Here is a 17,193-nt window from a genome sequence, read left to right as displayed (position 1 = left end):
TGACATTTGTGGCTCATAGCATAGGTCAGCAAACTGGCCACCCCTCAGGCCAAATCTGGCCTGGCGCCTGTTCTCGTAAACACTGGAACACAGCTATGCCTACTTGTTCACCTACTAAGGCTCCTTTTTTTTTTTTCAAGTAAAGGAATAAAGAATGGCTACTCCAAGGGCAGAGCAGACTAAGGCTTCTTTTGTACTACAACAGTAGAGGGGTAGTTGTGACAGAGACTTTGCAGCCCTTGACAGAGTTTTGCAACCTGTGGTTTACAGGCACAGCTCATTAAGAAAAGTCTTACTATTTATTATAATAAATGAACTGGTATCAGCCAAGTAAAACCCACACAATCAATGTTCCTTTTACTCTACTAACACACACACACACACAGGCAGGACAAGAGGCACGATTCCATGGAGTATGACCAGGGCGGCAGCATCCACAGTGACATCTGGCAAATGGCCCTGTTGTACCAGGGCAAAGGTGATTTGCTGAAAGCAAAGGATTCTAATGGCCCTTGACAATTTGACCATCACAAGTCTCAACTCTGCAGACTGCTTCGAGGGGTAGAAAATGCTGGCAGACAGAATCCATAAGTACCTTTTATCATTACATGCACGGGGTCTGGGCAGCTGAAGGGGGTTTAGACATGTGGACATCTTACTTTGAAGCGCATTCCTTTCCGTTGGCCTTTGTCCAGTTTTGGCTTTTCCACATAAAGAGGGTTTTTGAGCAATGTCTGGGCTTTGGGTTCAAACTGCACCGACCAATCCCACACGGTGAGCAGATTCAAAGGCTTGCTTTGTGTATCCTGGCCTTCTCTACCCTGCCAAAACAAGCACAGGTCATGCTGTTTTCCAGGGAGGGCTGAGGAAGGCAAACACATACTTCTGGACACAGGCACCAGGAAGCATGCTCCTGCTCTGCCCTGAGAATGAATAATCATGGGCATTTAAGGCTGATGCTACCTGTGGTTATTCACTACAAGCTTTTGGTGTGGGAGGAGGGCAAGAACAAGGACACTTCCTTTCCAGCAGTCTACACACCAGCCGCTGTGCTGGGTGCTTCCACAGCCTCGCGAGGCAACTGTTGTTTTTCCAATTTTACATTTGAGGAAACCAAGGCTCAGAAAACTGAACTGCCCAAGGTCACGAAGCTGGTGAGTCACAAGGCTGAGCTCTGAAAGCAGGGCTGTTGCTCCTACTTCACTGGGGGATTTGGTAATCCTCCCAGCTCAAGCAAAGCCTGTAGCCCTCAGGAGGCTGCTCAGAAGCACTGAGATTATCTAATTGGGGGCACAGTCCAGGAAGGGCCAAAAGGGTTAAGATGGAAGGAAAAGGCTAGCTTCCCTGCTCTGCTGGTCCCCATTCTCTTCACAGAGGAGTTCCAGGCATCAGGCAAAATCGGAGGACATCTGGTCTAACTGTCTTTCAAATGGACAGCTTTGAATTTTGCTTAATTCCCCAGCTTCAACACTTGCTTCCAGTTCCAATATTTACCATGTGACCACGAGTGAGTTACTTATCCTTTTTTTGCCTCAGCTTCCTCCAGGATAATAAAAATGCATATGCCATAGGGTGCTGTAAGGAGTAAATATTAATACCTAAGAAGCTCTTAGACCAATGCTTGGTATATAGTGTTCAATATCTTTTTTAAAATATGGAACGTCTCATGAGTTTGCATGTCATCCTCTCGCAGGGGCCATGCTAATCTTCTCTGTATTATTCCAACTTTGTTTAGTGTATGTGCTGCCAAGTGAGCACCATTTTATTTGTAGCATCAGTATTACTGCATCCTACTTGTGAGAAGAAGCCTCTTTAATACACAGGTTCCTAAGAGGGACTCTTACCATGTTAGTATCTTTTTGATGAGGTGAATTGAAGAAGAAGGTGCTAAAAATAGGTATATACAGGCTATCTGACAAAACAGTCAGGTAAGTCTCTGTGAATTCAAATGCCGGGGGATGCTGGTGCACCAGCTGCCAGACACAATCTAGGAAAAGCAGGAACACGGGAACCTGCATGAAAACAAGATACGTTACTTGGTGGGCAGAGCCCAGAGCAAGCCATCCTGAGTTCAGGGGGCAGCCACCTCAACAGCTGTGGAATAAGCACTTCTGAGGACTTCATTCTCTGGGAAACACAGAATACTCCATACCATCCCAAGTGAGAAATACGCTCAACTGAAATCACATGCTTGCGATTTACATGCCTATCTGTGTCAAAGACATTTCAAAGACGAAATATGTAAAAACCTCATTATGGATCAGTGTTACAGATGAGCATCTGCAATTGATTCTGATAATAGAAAACACTAACTTAGAACCCCAATTAAGCAAAATATTATCTCCTCCAAAAAAATTCCATTCTTCCATTAGTAGTACTGTATTACCAAACAATGTACTTAATTATGAGTGCTACTTTGAATTTTGTCAATAAAAAGTTACGGGGGGTGGGAGGGAACTTCTATTCCCCACCTGCCCACACACTAACTGACAGGGTTTGATCTTGGAGACCAACGTGGAAGGAGAAGCCTCCTGTCCACCCTGCAGTGAGGGCCCAGAAGACAACGGGGATGGGAGACAAGGGAGAAGCAGTGAAAGTGAGTTTCAAAATGTTTTCAAAATGTATCTTTACAAATCCACAAGCCTCATTTATTAGCTCCCAGAGGCGAGCCCTTGATGAGCAGGGAGAGTAGTTTCTAGTGTGCTTTATCATTTAGAAAGCGCTTATCCTCCCTGATTAACCAGTGATCCTGCCAGGGGGCTAAGAGAAGCTATGTTAGTCTCTCCCTTACAAAGGAGGAAAGGGAAGATTGGAGATGCCTGGAGGCCGGTCCCCAGGGTCTCACACAGGGCTCATGTTTCTTTTCAATTTTCCTTCAAAACTCCAATATGTCCATGTTGAGATGCTAAGAAACATTTGTACAGCAATTTTATTTCACACTTCATTTTATGCATAATATCATTAAATAGAGTGGAAAATATTTGAACTGCAATGTATAGGCAGGGCAATAGGCTCAGAAAATACAAGTGACTTCTCCAAGGGCTGGGTGAACAGCAGCAGATCAGGTCTCTTCTTAGACCTCAGACTCTTTCCCCATTAGACATGGTGCCTGCCAGTCCCCCTTTTCTCAAGATATACAAAAACATATGGGTAGGCGCGGTGGCTCATGTGTGTATTTCCAGCACTTTGGGAGGCTGAGGCAGATGGATCACCTGAGCCCGGGAGTTTGAGACCAACCTGGGCAACATGGCAAAACCCATCTCTGCAAAAAATACAAAAATTAGCTAGGCATGGTAGTGTACGCCTATAGTCCCAGCTACTCAGAAGGCTGAGGCAGGAGGATTGCTTGAGCCCAGGGGGTTGAAACTGCAGTAAGCCATGACTGTGCAACTGTATTCCAGCCTGGGCAAGAGAGAGAGACCATGTCTCAAAAACAAAACAAGGCTGGGCGCTGTGGCTCACGCTTGTAATCCCAGCATTTTGGGAGGCTGACATGGGTGAATCACCTGAGGTCAAGAGTTCGATACCTGACCAACATGGTGAAACCCTGTCTCTACTAAAAATACAAAATTAGCCGGGAATGGAGGGGCATGCCTGTAATCCCAGCTACTTAAGAGGCTGAGGCAGGAGAATCACTTGAACCCGGGAAGAGGAGGTTGCAATGAGCCAAGATCGTGCCATTGCACTCTAGCCTGGGCAACACGAGCGAAACTCCTTCTCCAAAAAAAAAAGAAAAAAAAAAAGAAAAAAACAACCATACTCGTCTCCACAAAGTATCAGCTCTCTCTGCCTCCCATGTTATGTAAATGCCATCAACCTTTCAAATTAGTTTCTTCAAGTCCCTTCCAGGACTGAAAGATGTGATTTCTATTCAGCTCAATGGGACACAGATAAGTACAGGCCAGGCCTGAAAGAAACCATCTTGCTCAGTGAGAGAGACCTGGATCACCCAAGGAACCTGCCAAGCCCTTACGATCAGGAGCCATGGCTCTGTGTGCCCACAGCATTCTGTGTCAAGCTGTTCTGTACCACAGACAGACATGCTGACTACCTGGAGTATGAAAAACCACAAGTAACACTGCTAGCATACGTCAGCACTGCAGGTGAGTTGATTAAAGAAAGTTTGTGTGTTTTCATTTTTCCTTCCAACAATCATCAATAAGGCAGCCAAGGGAGTGTGTACAGCTGTCATCTAGACATGTACACCACAATCTGGGGGACTCATTTTCACCAGGTGACCTAAAATGCTAACTCTCCTGTGCCTGAACTTGGAGGTCCAGGCCTGGAGCGATTAATCCAGACAGAAGCAGAAGAGGCTATGGGGACATTCCCACCCACGCTACCACTAAGGCCCTGGTAACAGATGGCATTAACATAACCCTGTGCTTTCTTCTTTTTTTTTTGGAGATGGAGTCTCATTCTGTCACCCAGGCTGGAATGCAGTGGCACAATCTTGGCTCACTGCAACCTCTGCCTCCCGGGTTTAAGTGATTCTCCTGCCTCAGCCTCCCAAGTAGCTGGGACTACAGGCATGTGCCACCACACCCGGCTAATTTTTTGTATTTTTAGTAGAGACGGGGTTTCACCGTGTTAGCCAGGATGGTGTCGACCTCCTGACCTTGTGACCCACCTGCCTTGGCCTCCCAAAGTCCTGGGATTACAGGTGGGAGCCACCGTGCCTGGCCCCTGTGCTTTATTTCAAAAAGGTTTAAGTGCAAGGAAAATTGACTCTGAATGGCCAGGTGTGGCAGCTCATGCCTGTAATCCCAGCACTTTGGGAGGCTGAGGCAGGTGGGTCACTTGAGGTCAGGAGTTCAAGACCAGCCTGGCCAACATGGCGAAACCCCATCTCTACTAAAAATACAAAAAATTCGCCAGGCATGGTAGTGCACACCTGTAATGCCAATTACTAGGGAGGCTGAGGCAGGAGATAAGCTTAAACCCAGGAGGCAGAGGCTGCAGTGAGCTGAGACTGCACCACTGCACTCTAGCCTGTGCAACAGAGCAAGACTCCGTCTCAAAAAAAAAAAAAAAAAAAAAAAAAATTGACTCTGAAAATCTGAAATCATTCAGTTCCAAAATCTAAAACTTTATTTATTTTGAGATAGGGTCTCACTGTCACTCAGGCTGGAGTGCAGTGGCACAATCATGGCTCACTGCAGCTTTGACCTCCCAGGCTCAAGCAATCCTCTCACCTCACCTTCCCTGGTAACTGGGACTGTAGTCAGGCATCACCATGCCCAGTTTATTTTATTTTATTTTTATTTTTGGTAGAGATGAGGTCTGTCTATGTTGCCTAGGCTGGTTTCAAACTCCTGTTCTCCCAAAGTGCTGGGATTACAGGTGCAAACCACCATGCCAGGCCTCCAATTTTTGGATTAAGGATGCTCAACCAGTAATGGAATGCAAATATTCCAAAATCCAAAACAATTTGAAATCTGAAACACTTCTGGTCCCGTGACTTTCAGATAAGGGATGCTCAACCTATATTTTCTGTAGAAAACCTGCACCCTGAATATCTTTTTATTGCAAAGACTAATTTTGTAGAAAAGGTAGGAGTCTCCCTCACTGAGTTACTTTATATTTAAGTCTTATTAATAAATATTATTCCCACTGTGAAATATGTATACACCCTTGGTGTACACAATTTAGAAAACTCTGAACATACTTGTTAATATCTCTTTCCTCTGGGAAAGGTTTCACTATTATTAAAGTATCCAAAGTCATCACACAATGAAACGATCCTAGTTTTCTTAACAAACCTGTTTGGCTTACACTTTGCAAGCAGCAATCCTACTACATTTGATGACAGGTATTAAATAAGAGATTCAGTAGTTCTCCCCATGACGGAAACAGTCTGCAGTGAGGGAACTCACCTCCTCTTTGTCGTTCTGGCGGAGATGGTTGCAGCGATCCAAGAAACAGTGGCCACCCATGACCCACTCCTTTTGGATGAGGCTCTGGAAACCAATTCTGGTTCTGCAGTGGGGGTCCATCATCAGTTGCACCAGAGAGGAAATGAGACAGCAGAGGTCGGATGCATTCTCCTCTAGGAGAGGCCCCAGCAGCAGTGCAAAGAGGAAGGAGGGCATAAAATGTTAAAAAGTTTCAGAATGCTCTCACTTGCACAGTTAAAAGTAGGATTCCCAACACCAAGGTCTACTATTAACGGTCATGTTCTTATTCCCTAAAGGCAAGGGCCAATAACAAAGGGTTATGTTTTCAGATTGAGACATGAACTGCTCTAGCATGTCTAGTACAGGTTCTGGCATACGCTGGTACTAAATGCGGATTTGCATACTGAATAAATAAATGCAGCACTGCAAAGCTACTTTCAGCATGTGGGGGTCTAGGTGTGCCACACAGAGACAGCAGAATCACCCACATAATGATGACCTGCCAGGCTCCGCAGGCCAAGACTAAAGCTCTTCCCTCCTAGGGTGTGGAAGCCTCCGTCACTGAACTCCTCCTGGGGTGTGGACGCCTCCGTCACTGAACTCACTATTTCATGGCTCAGCTGCTTCTCAAACTCACCTCAGACATCCCTTCCTCCACTCCTAAGTCCTCCACTAACTCTACTTTGGAGAAAGTTTAATATTTCTTGACTGTAGCAAAATTATTTCTATTTTCAGCTCTAAGGCTCTGTCCTTTTCTGTTTGAGGGGCACAGAGGTGCCTGCTTCTCCTGCCTATCCTAGGAGACAAACTCTGCTTGGTCTACTTCTACATGCCCACCTGCCATGCACTTTCCAAAACTCATTTGATGAAAAGTCCACTCACATACTTGTTTAACATTCATGACTTAGAGCAAAAGAACCACATATCTTTATCCGTGCATTTGTCTTAAGGGTTTTAAGATCCTAAAAGTCAGGGTCTACATCCCCATAGTTTCCCTTTCACAAAAATAGGTGCAACTCGAGTTGTTTTTAAAAAATGTCCATGAGGAGGATGGTGCTAGTATCATTGGTGTTAGAGAAACTTAAGAATGAATTGTAGGCCGGGCGCGGTGGCTCATGCCTGTAATCCCAGCTCTTTGGGAGGCTGAGGCGGGTGGATCACGATGTCAGGAGTTCGAGACCAGTCTGACCAACATGGTGAAACCCCGTCTCTACTAAAAATACAAAAATTAGCTGGGCATGGTGGTGCACGCCTGTAATCCCAGCTACTCAGGAGGCTGAGGCAGAAGAATCGCTTGAACCAGGGAGACAGAGGTTGCCGTGAGCTGAGATCGCACCATTGCACTCCAGCCTGGACAACAGAGGGAGACTCCGTCTCAAAAAAAAAAAAAAAAAAAAAAGAATGAATTGTAACTAGGGAGGTGCTCATATTGTGATAACTCTTTCATCCTGACGCCTATAATCACAGAGCACTACGGGTCCAAGCTTACACTTCTCCCTCCAGGAAACAAGCCTCAACTATGGGATGACATGGGTTACAGAGAAACAGATTTTCATTTTTGTCTTCTAGTGCTATCAATTTTCAAAACAAGTTTTTTTTTGGAGACAGAGTCTCACTCTGTCACCCAGGCTGGAGTGCAGTGGCACAATCTTGGCTCACTGCAACCTCTGCCTCCCAGATTAAAGCAATTCTTGTGCCTCAGCCTCCCGAGTAGCCAGGACTACAGGCACACAGCACCAAGCCCGACTAATTTTTGCATTATTAGTAGAGACAGGGTTTCGTCATGTCGGCCAGGCTGGTCTCCAACTCCTGGCCCCAGGTGATCTGCCTGCCTTGGCCTCCCAAAATTCTGGGATTACAGGTGTGAGCCACCGTGTCCAGCCACAAGTTTCATTTTTAAGGAACTCTTTCTTCTTGGATCTGAAGGGTGTTAATGATACTCCTGTGGGTAATGGAATGAAGGACTAAAAGAGATTTCCAAGGTAAGACAATTCAGTAGTCCATCCAGGAGTGAAGGACGTCTCAGTTCTATCAGTCAAAGATTCAAATTTCACTCTATGCAACTCTGTGATTAATGTGTTCTGGCCCTGAGTCCTTCCGTTTCTTAGACCTCCAATCTTTATCCCTCCCCCTTTTCACTAGTTGCTCAGTACTCAAATAATGCTCTGTTCTGTCACAGCTGGTTAGGTCTTTTTCAATAGCACACTTAAGGCAACTCTCTCATTAGGTTGCAAACTTCTTGAAGGCGGAACAGAGCCCTGCACATGGCAGAGGCTCAATAAATGTATTCAAATCTAAGTCGGTCAGCCAATATCAGATGGACAGAAGCCACAGAAAGATACATTTTCCAGGCTGCCCTTAGAACCCAGGGCCAACAGTTACAGAGTTTCAGAGAATGATAAAAGCTTGGGGGTATAAAGCATGAGACAATCTACTTAATTTATAGTGTGGGGCTAAACGAAACATAGTATTTCTAAACAGCAGGTAATGTTTTAGCTCATATGTAACTAGTTACAGCACCAATCTTCCTTGCATGGTGGTTCACACTTGCTTTCGCACATTCTGAATGTTTGCATCATGTACAGCGAGTTAAGCCCGCTGAGGAAAAGGAACTCACAGGCCACCAAGTTTCTATGGTAACTGAATAAAGTTGTCAACCACAAAGATATAAAAATAACAACCAAATCATCCATGGATCTCTTTATATAAGACGGATTCTAAAAAGATTTTAAATTTAACCAAGCTCAGTTAATATAAAACAAAATCCAAAACATTAAGAAATGTGAGCTTTGGTAAAGATACCAACAATTCCTTTGTGGACTGTGAATAGGTCTGCCAAGTGCAAAGTGAAAGAATTTTGTTTTAAACTCTAACACTGAAATCCAAGGCAAAGGATTCCAAGGTTAGGGAGAAAGGAATAGGAAGGATTTCTACACTAACTCACTCCTTTTGTTTCCAAATACATAAAGCTACATATACAAAAATTGAATCTCAAGTGAAGGAAAATGGAAATCATCCTTTGTGCTTCCTATATATTACCTAAAAGAAGAACATTCATGTTTTGTGCTTCCATACATTCTGTAATCTCTATTGCTTTTTTCAGGCAACGTCTGAATAGGAAAGAGACAAGAAAAAGGGGCATTAGTTCATGAGCTTGGTAACACAAACATTATGTAGTTTAGAGAGAGTCTGACTTGATCTTCAGTCTTCTCTCTTATTTTTTTTTTTTCCATGCTAAAATCCTCTAGAAAAGAAACTAACTTCCATTTACATTATTTAGATACCGGGATATATTCCTGCCCATTAGAAACTGAAAATTTTCAGAAGGGAATCCTAAAGTTGATGTGAAAATGCTCCTAGGTAATTTCTAAACTAGACATTCTTATTAAAAACTCACGCCTGAGTCTGCTGGTGAGCAAGATTCATAAAAATCCATACCTGGAGAATGTGAGACATGTCCAGATTGCTTTACTTAAGGTGACCTACTGAATGTATCAGAATGGCTAAAAAGCTCCAATATGCTCAGAAATCCTTTTTGTCTCTCTCTACACGTTATTCCCTTTGCAACTATTGCCGCGATTCCCAGCTCTGACTTGTATAACTGGGGGCCTTCACATATGTTGTCTTCTGCTTGCAGAGGTGTCCTCTCCTACCCCCCAGCCACCTTCCCTTCCCACACCCCGACTCTTCATCTGGCTAGAGATGCTCACCCTTCTCTGCCCACCCCACACAAAGAAGGGTTCTTTGCTTCCATAACATTTATCCCTGTCTGCCATTATATATTCAAATTATGAGACGTGTAGCAGGATGTCTGAAGCACAGTTCAGTGTCTGGAGGGCCAAGGCTCCTTTCCGCAGTACTCACTTCAGAATGGAGGGAGAATGTGTGTGAGGCAGTAGGAAGCATTGCTCTCCCTCCTGAAATGTAGCCTAGCATTAGAGCTACTCTGTCATCCTGATCATCATTTCTGTTTTGCACCTTTCTCTGCCATATCCTCTATTTAATGGCAACAGAGAAGAGCTATTCAATATAGAAAGTAGGAAAGGCAATATAACTGTTTTCTGGAACTCTCAACGGTCCCAAACCAAAAATAACTGACATTAATCATGGTTTTTAAAAACACAGATAATATATGCATAAGACACAAGATTAAAAAAGGTATTCAGTGAAAAGTCAGTATCACTCCTGTTCTCACCCTCAATTTCCTCCCTGGAGGCCAGCACTGCTGCCTCAATAATAATTCTGGGTTGTCACACTCTTTCTGTGTTTTTTCAATGCCTTGTCTGTAGAGTACATCTCCTTGTAAGCAGGTGGCATGTTCATAAATTCCTATCAAATGTGCACAGAAATAAGTAGCAAATATAAAATCTAGCTGTAGAACATGTGATCTAAGAATATTTAACTGTCAAATATCAAACAGTTAAATTATTTGTCGGTTTGATCTACTACCCTGAGTTATACAATTACAAAATTCATGAGTAAAACAATGGTTTGAAATACCTGATTATGTCAAGCCAGCTGCTACTTTCCAACAGAGAAAACCATTTTATATCTGTGTCCCAAAATTCAGTACTGTTATCTGAAAAAAGAAAAAGGAGTAAAGACGTCAGGTCATTGTTCACTGACATACTTGCCACAAAAATCCTGTGCTCCTCAACTGTGTCATTCAGATTAACAGTCCTGACTCAAACTGCAGAATCCAGGCACAGGACTCTATTTTGAGTAAGGGTCATTTCAAAACTTCAGCTGAAATGGTTTCTGAGCTGTAGGCCCCTAGAAGATTGTGGTGGTCAAAAAGAGATCTTTATTGCTGAAATAAGAAATTCCTACAATGCATACACAAAGCCATGGTTCATCCTGTAAGTCGACAGAGAGTAACATGCTTTAGGCAGAAATAGTTGACATCCAGGCTGTTAATTCTAGAAGTGGAAAATGCAACTGGATCCATACTGATGCCACGGAAGCCTAAGGGTCAGGCTTAACTTTCATTAGAATCTCAATGCACAAGTTCGTCCACCCAGCATACCATGACATGACTCCTCCTACATGCCTTATAAAACAGAGAACCTTAAATCTTACAGAAATCCAATATATTTAAAAGCTGCAAACTCAGGCTGGGTGCTGTGGCTCATGCCTATAATCCCAGTACTATAATCCCAGAAGCAGGAAGATCACTTGAGGCCAGGAGTTTGAGGCTGCAGTGAGCTATGGTGGCACCACTGCACCCTAGCCTTGGCAACAGAGTGAGACCCTGTTTCTAAAAAATGAAAAGAAAAGAAAAAAAAAAGGCCAGATGTGGTGGCTCACGCCTGTAATCTCTGCACTTTGGGAGGCGGAGGTGGGCGGATCACTGAGGTCAGAAGTTTGAGACCAGCCTGACCAACACAGAGAAACCCCGTCTCTACTAAAATACAAAAAAATTAGCCGGGGGTGGTGGCCCATGCCTGTAATCCCAGCTACTTGGGAGGCTGAGGCAGGAGAATTGCTTGAACCAGGGTGGCGGAGGTTACAGTGAGCTAAGATCGCACCATTGCACTCCAGCCTGGGCAACAAGAACAGAACTCCATCTCAAGAAAAAAAGAAAAAAAAAGTTGCAAACTCAAATCAATAAAAGACAGATATCCCTGAAAGTCCTGAGTGACTGAAATAAAACTAGAATGAGTGTCCTTGATTAAATAGTAAACATGTATTGTAATGTTTTAGTTTGAGTCATACATTGCTGTTTCCCCTGCAAGAATATAAGCTCTTGGTGTTATATTTCTCTTTATCACCAACGCCTAGCATAGTTAGTATATACAAGGGGACTTCAAAAAGTATGTGAAAACATGGAATTAAAAGATGAAAATAAAAAATATAAACTTTATTTCTCAACATAAGCTCCATCAAGTTTAAGACACTCTCAACCCCCTCTAAAGAACTGAGGGTCCTGGGAATTTAACCATGTCATTGCAGTCTATTTTACATTACTAACTGAAAAAAAAATGTGTTCCCTTCAAGGATTTCTGTGTTTTTTTTGAGATGGAGTTTTGCTCTTGTCACCCAGGCTGGAGTGCAATGTGCAATGGCACAATCTCAGCTCACTGCAACCTCTGCCTCCCGGGTTCAAGCGATTCTTCTGTCTCAGCCTCCGGAGTAGCTGGCATTACAGGTGCCCACCACCATGCCTGGCTAATTTTTGTATTTTTAGTAGAGATGGGGTTTCACCATGTTGGCTAGGCTGGTCTTGAATTCCTGACCTCTGGTGATCCGCCCACCTCGGCCTCCCAAAGTGCTGCAATTATACACGTGAGCTACTACGCCCAGCCCCCTTTAAGGATTTTTTAAGATTAGAAAATGAAGTCAGAAGGAGCCAAATCAGACTTTTAAGGTAGATGCCTAATGAGTTCCCATCAAAACTCTTGCAAAATTGCCCTTGTTTGATAGGAGGAATGAGCAGTAGAGAAGGACCCTCTGATGAAGTCTTCCCAGGCATTTTTCTACAAAAGCGTTGGCCAACTTTCTTAAAACACTCTTATGGCTGGGCATGGTGGCTCATGCCTCTAATCCCAGCACTTTGGGAGGCCGAGGAGGGTAGATCACTTGAGGTAAGGAGTTCAAGACCAGTCTGGCCAACATGGTGAAACCTTGCCTCTACTAAAAATACAAATATTAGCCGGGTGTGGTGGTGCACACCTGTAATTCCAGCTACTCAGGAGGCTGAGGCACAAGAATCACTTGAACCCAGGAGGTGGAGGTTGCAGTGAGCCAAGATCACACCACTGCACTCCAGCCTGGGCAACAGAGTGAGAATTTGTCTCAGAAAAAACAAAACCTCTCATAAGCAGATGTTTTTGTGCTTTGGTCAGAAAGTCAACAAGCAAAATGGCTGGAGCATCACAAAAAACTGTTGCCATGACCTTTGCTCTTGACATATCTGCTTTTGCCCTGGCTGGACCACTTCCACCTCTCGGTAGCCATTGCTTTGATTGTATTTTGTCTTCAGGATTGTACTGGTAAAGCCATGTTTCTTCTCCTGTTACAATTCTTCAAAGAAATGCTTCAGGATTTTGATCCCACTTATTTAAAATTTCTGTTGAAAGCTCTGCTCTCATCTGAAGCTGATTTGGGCACAATGGTTTCAGTGCCTATTGAGTAGACAGTTTTTTTTTTTTTTTTTTTTTTTTGAGATGGAGTCTTGCTCTGTCACCCAAGCTGGAGAGCAGTAGCGTGATCTTGGCTCACTGCAACCTCCGCCTCTTGGGTTCATTTTCCTGCCTCAGCCCCTCCAAGTAGCTGGGATTACAGGCACCCACCACTACGTCCGGCTAATTTTTGTATTTTTAGCAGAGATGGGTTTCGCCATGTTAGCCGGGCTGGTCTCAAATTCCTGAACTCAAGTGATCCGCCCGTCTCAGCCTCCCAAAGCGCTGGATTACAGGCGTCAGCCACTGCGCCCAGCAAGTAGGTTTGCTCAACTTTATCCTTTCAGTCAGAATTGTGTAGGCTGAACCAACTGAGATGTCTATGGAGTTGACTATTGTTTCTTCTGCTGTCGGTCCTCTTCAATTAGGGCAGAAACAAGATTAATTTTTTCCTCGCAAATTAACGTGGACAGTTTGCCACTGCAGGCTTTATCTTCAACATCATCTGCTCCTTCTTAAAAATGAGTTGTCCATTTGTAAACTGCTGATTTCTTTGGGGCACTGTCCCCGTAAACTTTTTCTAAAGCATCAATAATTTCACCATTCTTCCACCCAAGCTTCACCATAAATTCAATATTTGTTTTTGCTTCAATTTCAGCAGAATTCATGTTGCTCTAATAGGGCCTGTTTTCAAACTAATTTCTTACCCTTCTTAGCTCCTCAAACCAGATCCTGCTCAGGCATGTTATAGTAAGTTAGTATGAGTTATTTTGGGGTAAAAAAGTTTTGGAATTCATGCATAGTTTTTTCATAATATACATTTTCCATGAACTTTTTGAAGACCCCTTGTTCAATGGAAACTCAATAAATGTCACTGAATGAATCCCAAAACAGTTAAGAATTTGCTAGGCTAAAAAGTCCAAGTTAGTCCAGGCAGCGGCTCATGCCTATAATCCCAGCACTTTGCAAGGCCAAAGTGGGAGGATCGCTTGAGCCCCGGAGTTCAAGATCAGTCTGGGCAACATGATGGGACTCTGTCTCTACAAAAAATGCAAAAATTAGCCAGGTGAGGAGGTGTGTGCCTGTAATCCCAGCTACTTGGGAGGCAGAGGTGGGAGGATCACTTGAGCCTGGGAGTTTTAAGGTTGCAGTGAGCTGTGATCATGCCACTGCACTCCAGTCTGGATGACAGAGGTGACACCCTGTCTCAAAAAACAATGTCCAAGTTAGGAAAAGTTATCTATAGGCATGACAAATCTCAGAGCGTAAAGACTCATTCCAGAATGAAGAGAATCAATGAGTGACTGAGCAGTATTAAATATGAGGCACCAGTAGGCAGCCTGGGCAGGAAAATGGGGGTAGCTGGGACAGGCATATTTCATTTTCTACTTTGTACATTTCTGGTAGAACTTTTAATATTGTTAGAAACTGTATATTCCCAATCAGGGGAAAAAAATTAAAGTATTTCCACTTTGGGAAAAAGTCTACAGAAGAAAACGAACATTATTCACTTTATAAATTACTGCAAGTCAACAAATATAAATACTACATAGTTCAAAAACTTTTAAAGGAAGAAACCAAAATGCTCACCACTGGGCAACTGGTATGCTGAGGAAGGGGAGAAGAGGAGGGTGGCCGTGTGATCACTGCCACAATAAGGAGGTGGGGAGGGAAAGCCTGGAGAGAGATGGAGAGGGAAGTGTGGTAATGGCAGCCAGACCCCTGGCTCCATGACATCACAGCCCTGGGTTCTGCGTACTAACGTAAGGAACTCAGGGAAAAGGCACCAACTTTCACCTGATCTGCATGGCATGTCTTTTCCCATATAACACAAAAGTTTTTGCTCAGTATTCTTCTCACCTATCAGAAATAGCTGTTTAAATTTAGAGTATGCAGTCTGGATTTCCTGCAGGGACAGGAAGTTGCTTGACAGGTCTTCCGTTTTAACAATTTCATAGGGTGGCCTGTGGATGGTCTTGTAAATTCTAGGTATCAAAAAGGAATATGAGATTAGAAGAGCAAACTCAAATTTTGCTTAAGGATTTACTATGTGCCACAATCTGTGTTAAGGGCTCAGTAGGCATTCTCCCATTTAATCTTCACCTACCAGGCAATTGCTGCAGGACTCCTGTTCCCAGTCAATGGGTGTGGAAATGGAGGTGCATAAAGTAAAATTGCCTGGCCCAAGATTATCCAATTTATAAACTGATAGAACCATGATTTGGACCAAGGCAATGTAACTCTGAGTCTATTCCTTCTTTTTTGTTTTAAATTCATCTACTTTGGGTTTTTTTGCTTTGTTTTGTTTTTTTAATTTGAAACATGTAGAAAGTAGAATAGTACTGTGACATGTACCATGACCTAAATTTGACAACGGTTAACATTACAGACATCATGTCACCTCCCCGCTGAAGACTTTAGCGTGCACCTCTAAAAACGACGCAGGTGACACTCTTAATTATTATGTTATACTGACTTCTTTCAAATTAACTCAAAATGATCACTGTTAAGTTGTATTCCCCTAGCATTAAGCTACCAGTAGGTAAACAGAAATAGACATACTACTAAGAGCTGTTCCCTGCTTCTTGGAAAACAAGAACTGAACAAGAACAAAATGTAGAACTAGTACTGACCCATCTAAGAAGCTCTTTTGGATTTGTAAAATGCCGTCATCCTGTTCTTTGGGCAGTGCTGACATTTTCAAAAGGGCACTTCCATTGTGGCAGGACCAACACCATATCTGTAGAAACAAATAAAGCTTTACCAGATACAATAAACACAACCCAACAGGGGACACGTAAGCTTAGCATTTAAATGCATACAGGGAAATCTGTAACTTCAGTATGAAATGGCTGGACATACTTAACTTTATTAAGCCTGGGAGTATTTAGTCACAATGAAAAAGAATGATTTAGTTTGAAAAAATAAAACAGGTCTAGGTAGTCAGACACAGACTTATGGTCTAACATATACCTTTTGACTTATCATCAGCTGGTAACCCAGATGATGACAACAACAACATTATTATTATTAGGATAGTAGCTATCATTCAAGTGCAGCTTATTACATGTCAGGTATTTTACATGAATTAACTCATTTAATTGTTATGGTAACTCTCTGTGATGGGTATGATTATTTATCCCCCTTAACAGCAAGAAACTGAGGCTTGGAGAGATGGAAGGACTTTCCCAAGTTGTACAAAAGTAGCTGCAGTGTGACTCTAAAGGCTGTGTTGTATATGGATGGCAAAAAGGGGGCAACTCTCATTAGAGAAAATCCACACTAGGAAGAATGGAATGTTGGCTATTTGACATAACTGAATTCAAGACTTGTGACATCCAAGGCACCACATTAGGTTGTGAGAGGGCACAAAGATACTAAGATACTGTGTCTACCTTCAGAGCTTAGTTTCAAAAGGGAAATAAGCTTAGGAATATAAAATAAGGTAGAATGTATTATATAACTGAAGAAAGAAATTTCAAGGCACAACAAAAACAAGGCAAGGAGAAAGAAGTCACACGAGTGACCAACAGTGGCAGGTGAGGCTGTTTAGGCTTTCTTCTGCTTTGGCAACAGGTTAAGGTGTTCAGGCTTTTTTCAGGTTACAGTGGGGGGTTTTGTTTGTTTTTCAGGAACAAAAGGAGATTACAACTGATCTTGGGGCAAAGTAATCTGCCAGTGGAAGCTAGAATGGAGAAGAAAGACAGACTGGTTGGACGGATGAGTACAGTTGTGGACTTTGAGTCCTGCATAAAGGCCTGGCTAAGTGCTTGAGAGTGGCTAAGGTCCAGCCCTTGCTTTGCTGACCAAGCCATTGGCCCGGGCTCAAAGATAAACCTGGAAGAAAGACCTTTTATAATTCGGCTTCCCAGAGGGAGCACCTTTTTGCCATTCATCTGCCAGGTATAAACCATGTGTTGGATATGCTAGCAGTGGCGTAGACCGAGAGTTAGAGATCGGCATGACAATCCAGGTGATATTGTGCACTACACTTAGAAAATCACAAAGGGGAACTGGTTCGGGATTTCTGGGGAAGGTGATGGAATCAGCACATATTGGGTGTCTAGCATCAACAGGACCTCCGTGTGGAGATATTCAGGAGGCCCCTAAAATGAGAGGAAAACAGGCCTGGCACTCTAGAAATGGGAGCTGATGGTCTGCTGCAGTGGGGGAGC

At 43.3% G+C, this 17,193-nt stretch overlaps 1 protein-coding gene and 1 non-coding gene across 4 annotated transcripts in view; both read right to left on the bottom strand.

Moving 5' to 3' along the window:
- MTMR12 (myotubularin related protein 12) overlaps positions 1-17,193 on the bottom strand; it is an 85,639-nt gene that overhangs the window by 6,069 nt on the left and 62,377 nt on the right. For 2 of the 3 annotated variants that reach the window (XM_034960215.2, XM_034960216.2), the window contains exons 9-15: positions 15,652-15,758; positions 14,879-15,003; positions 10,398-10,476; positions 8,937-9,007; positions 5,877-6,049; positions 1,845-2,012; positions 660-821 (exon numbers count right to left, since the gene is read on the bottom strand). In XM_034960215.2, coding sequence (XP_034816106.1) covers positions 660-821; positions 1,845-2,012; positions 5,877-6,049; positions 8,937-9,007; positions 10,398-10,476; positions 14,879-15,003; positions 15,652-15,758 — 885 coding nt within the window. The remainder of the gene's footprint in view (positions 1-659; positions 822-1,844; positions 2,013-5,876; positions 6,050-8,936; positions 9,008-10,397; positions 10,477-14,878; positions 15,004-15,651; positions 15,759-17,193) is intronic. The other variant, XM_063604525.1, reaches the window with a different exon arrangement.
- LOC112439887 (U6 spliceosomal RNA) lies at positions 1,649-1,758 on the bottom strand. Its single transcript, XR_003028117.1, has one exon. It is a non-coding gene; the product is annotated as a U6 spliceosomal RNA (small nuclear RNA).

The sequence above is a fragment of the Pan paniscus genome, chromosome 4, assembly GCF_029289425.2.
Source record: "Pan paniscus chromosome 4, NHGRI_mPanPan1-v2.0_pri, whole genome shotgun sequence".
NCBI lineage: Eukaryota > Metazoa > Chordata > Mammalia > Primates > Hominidae > Pan > Pan paniscus.
The sequence above is the reverse complement of the archived record's forward strand: the minus strand, read 5'-3'. Positions and strand labels throughout refer to the sequence as shown.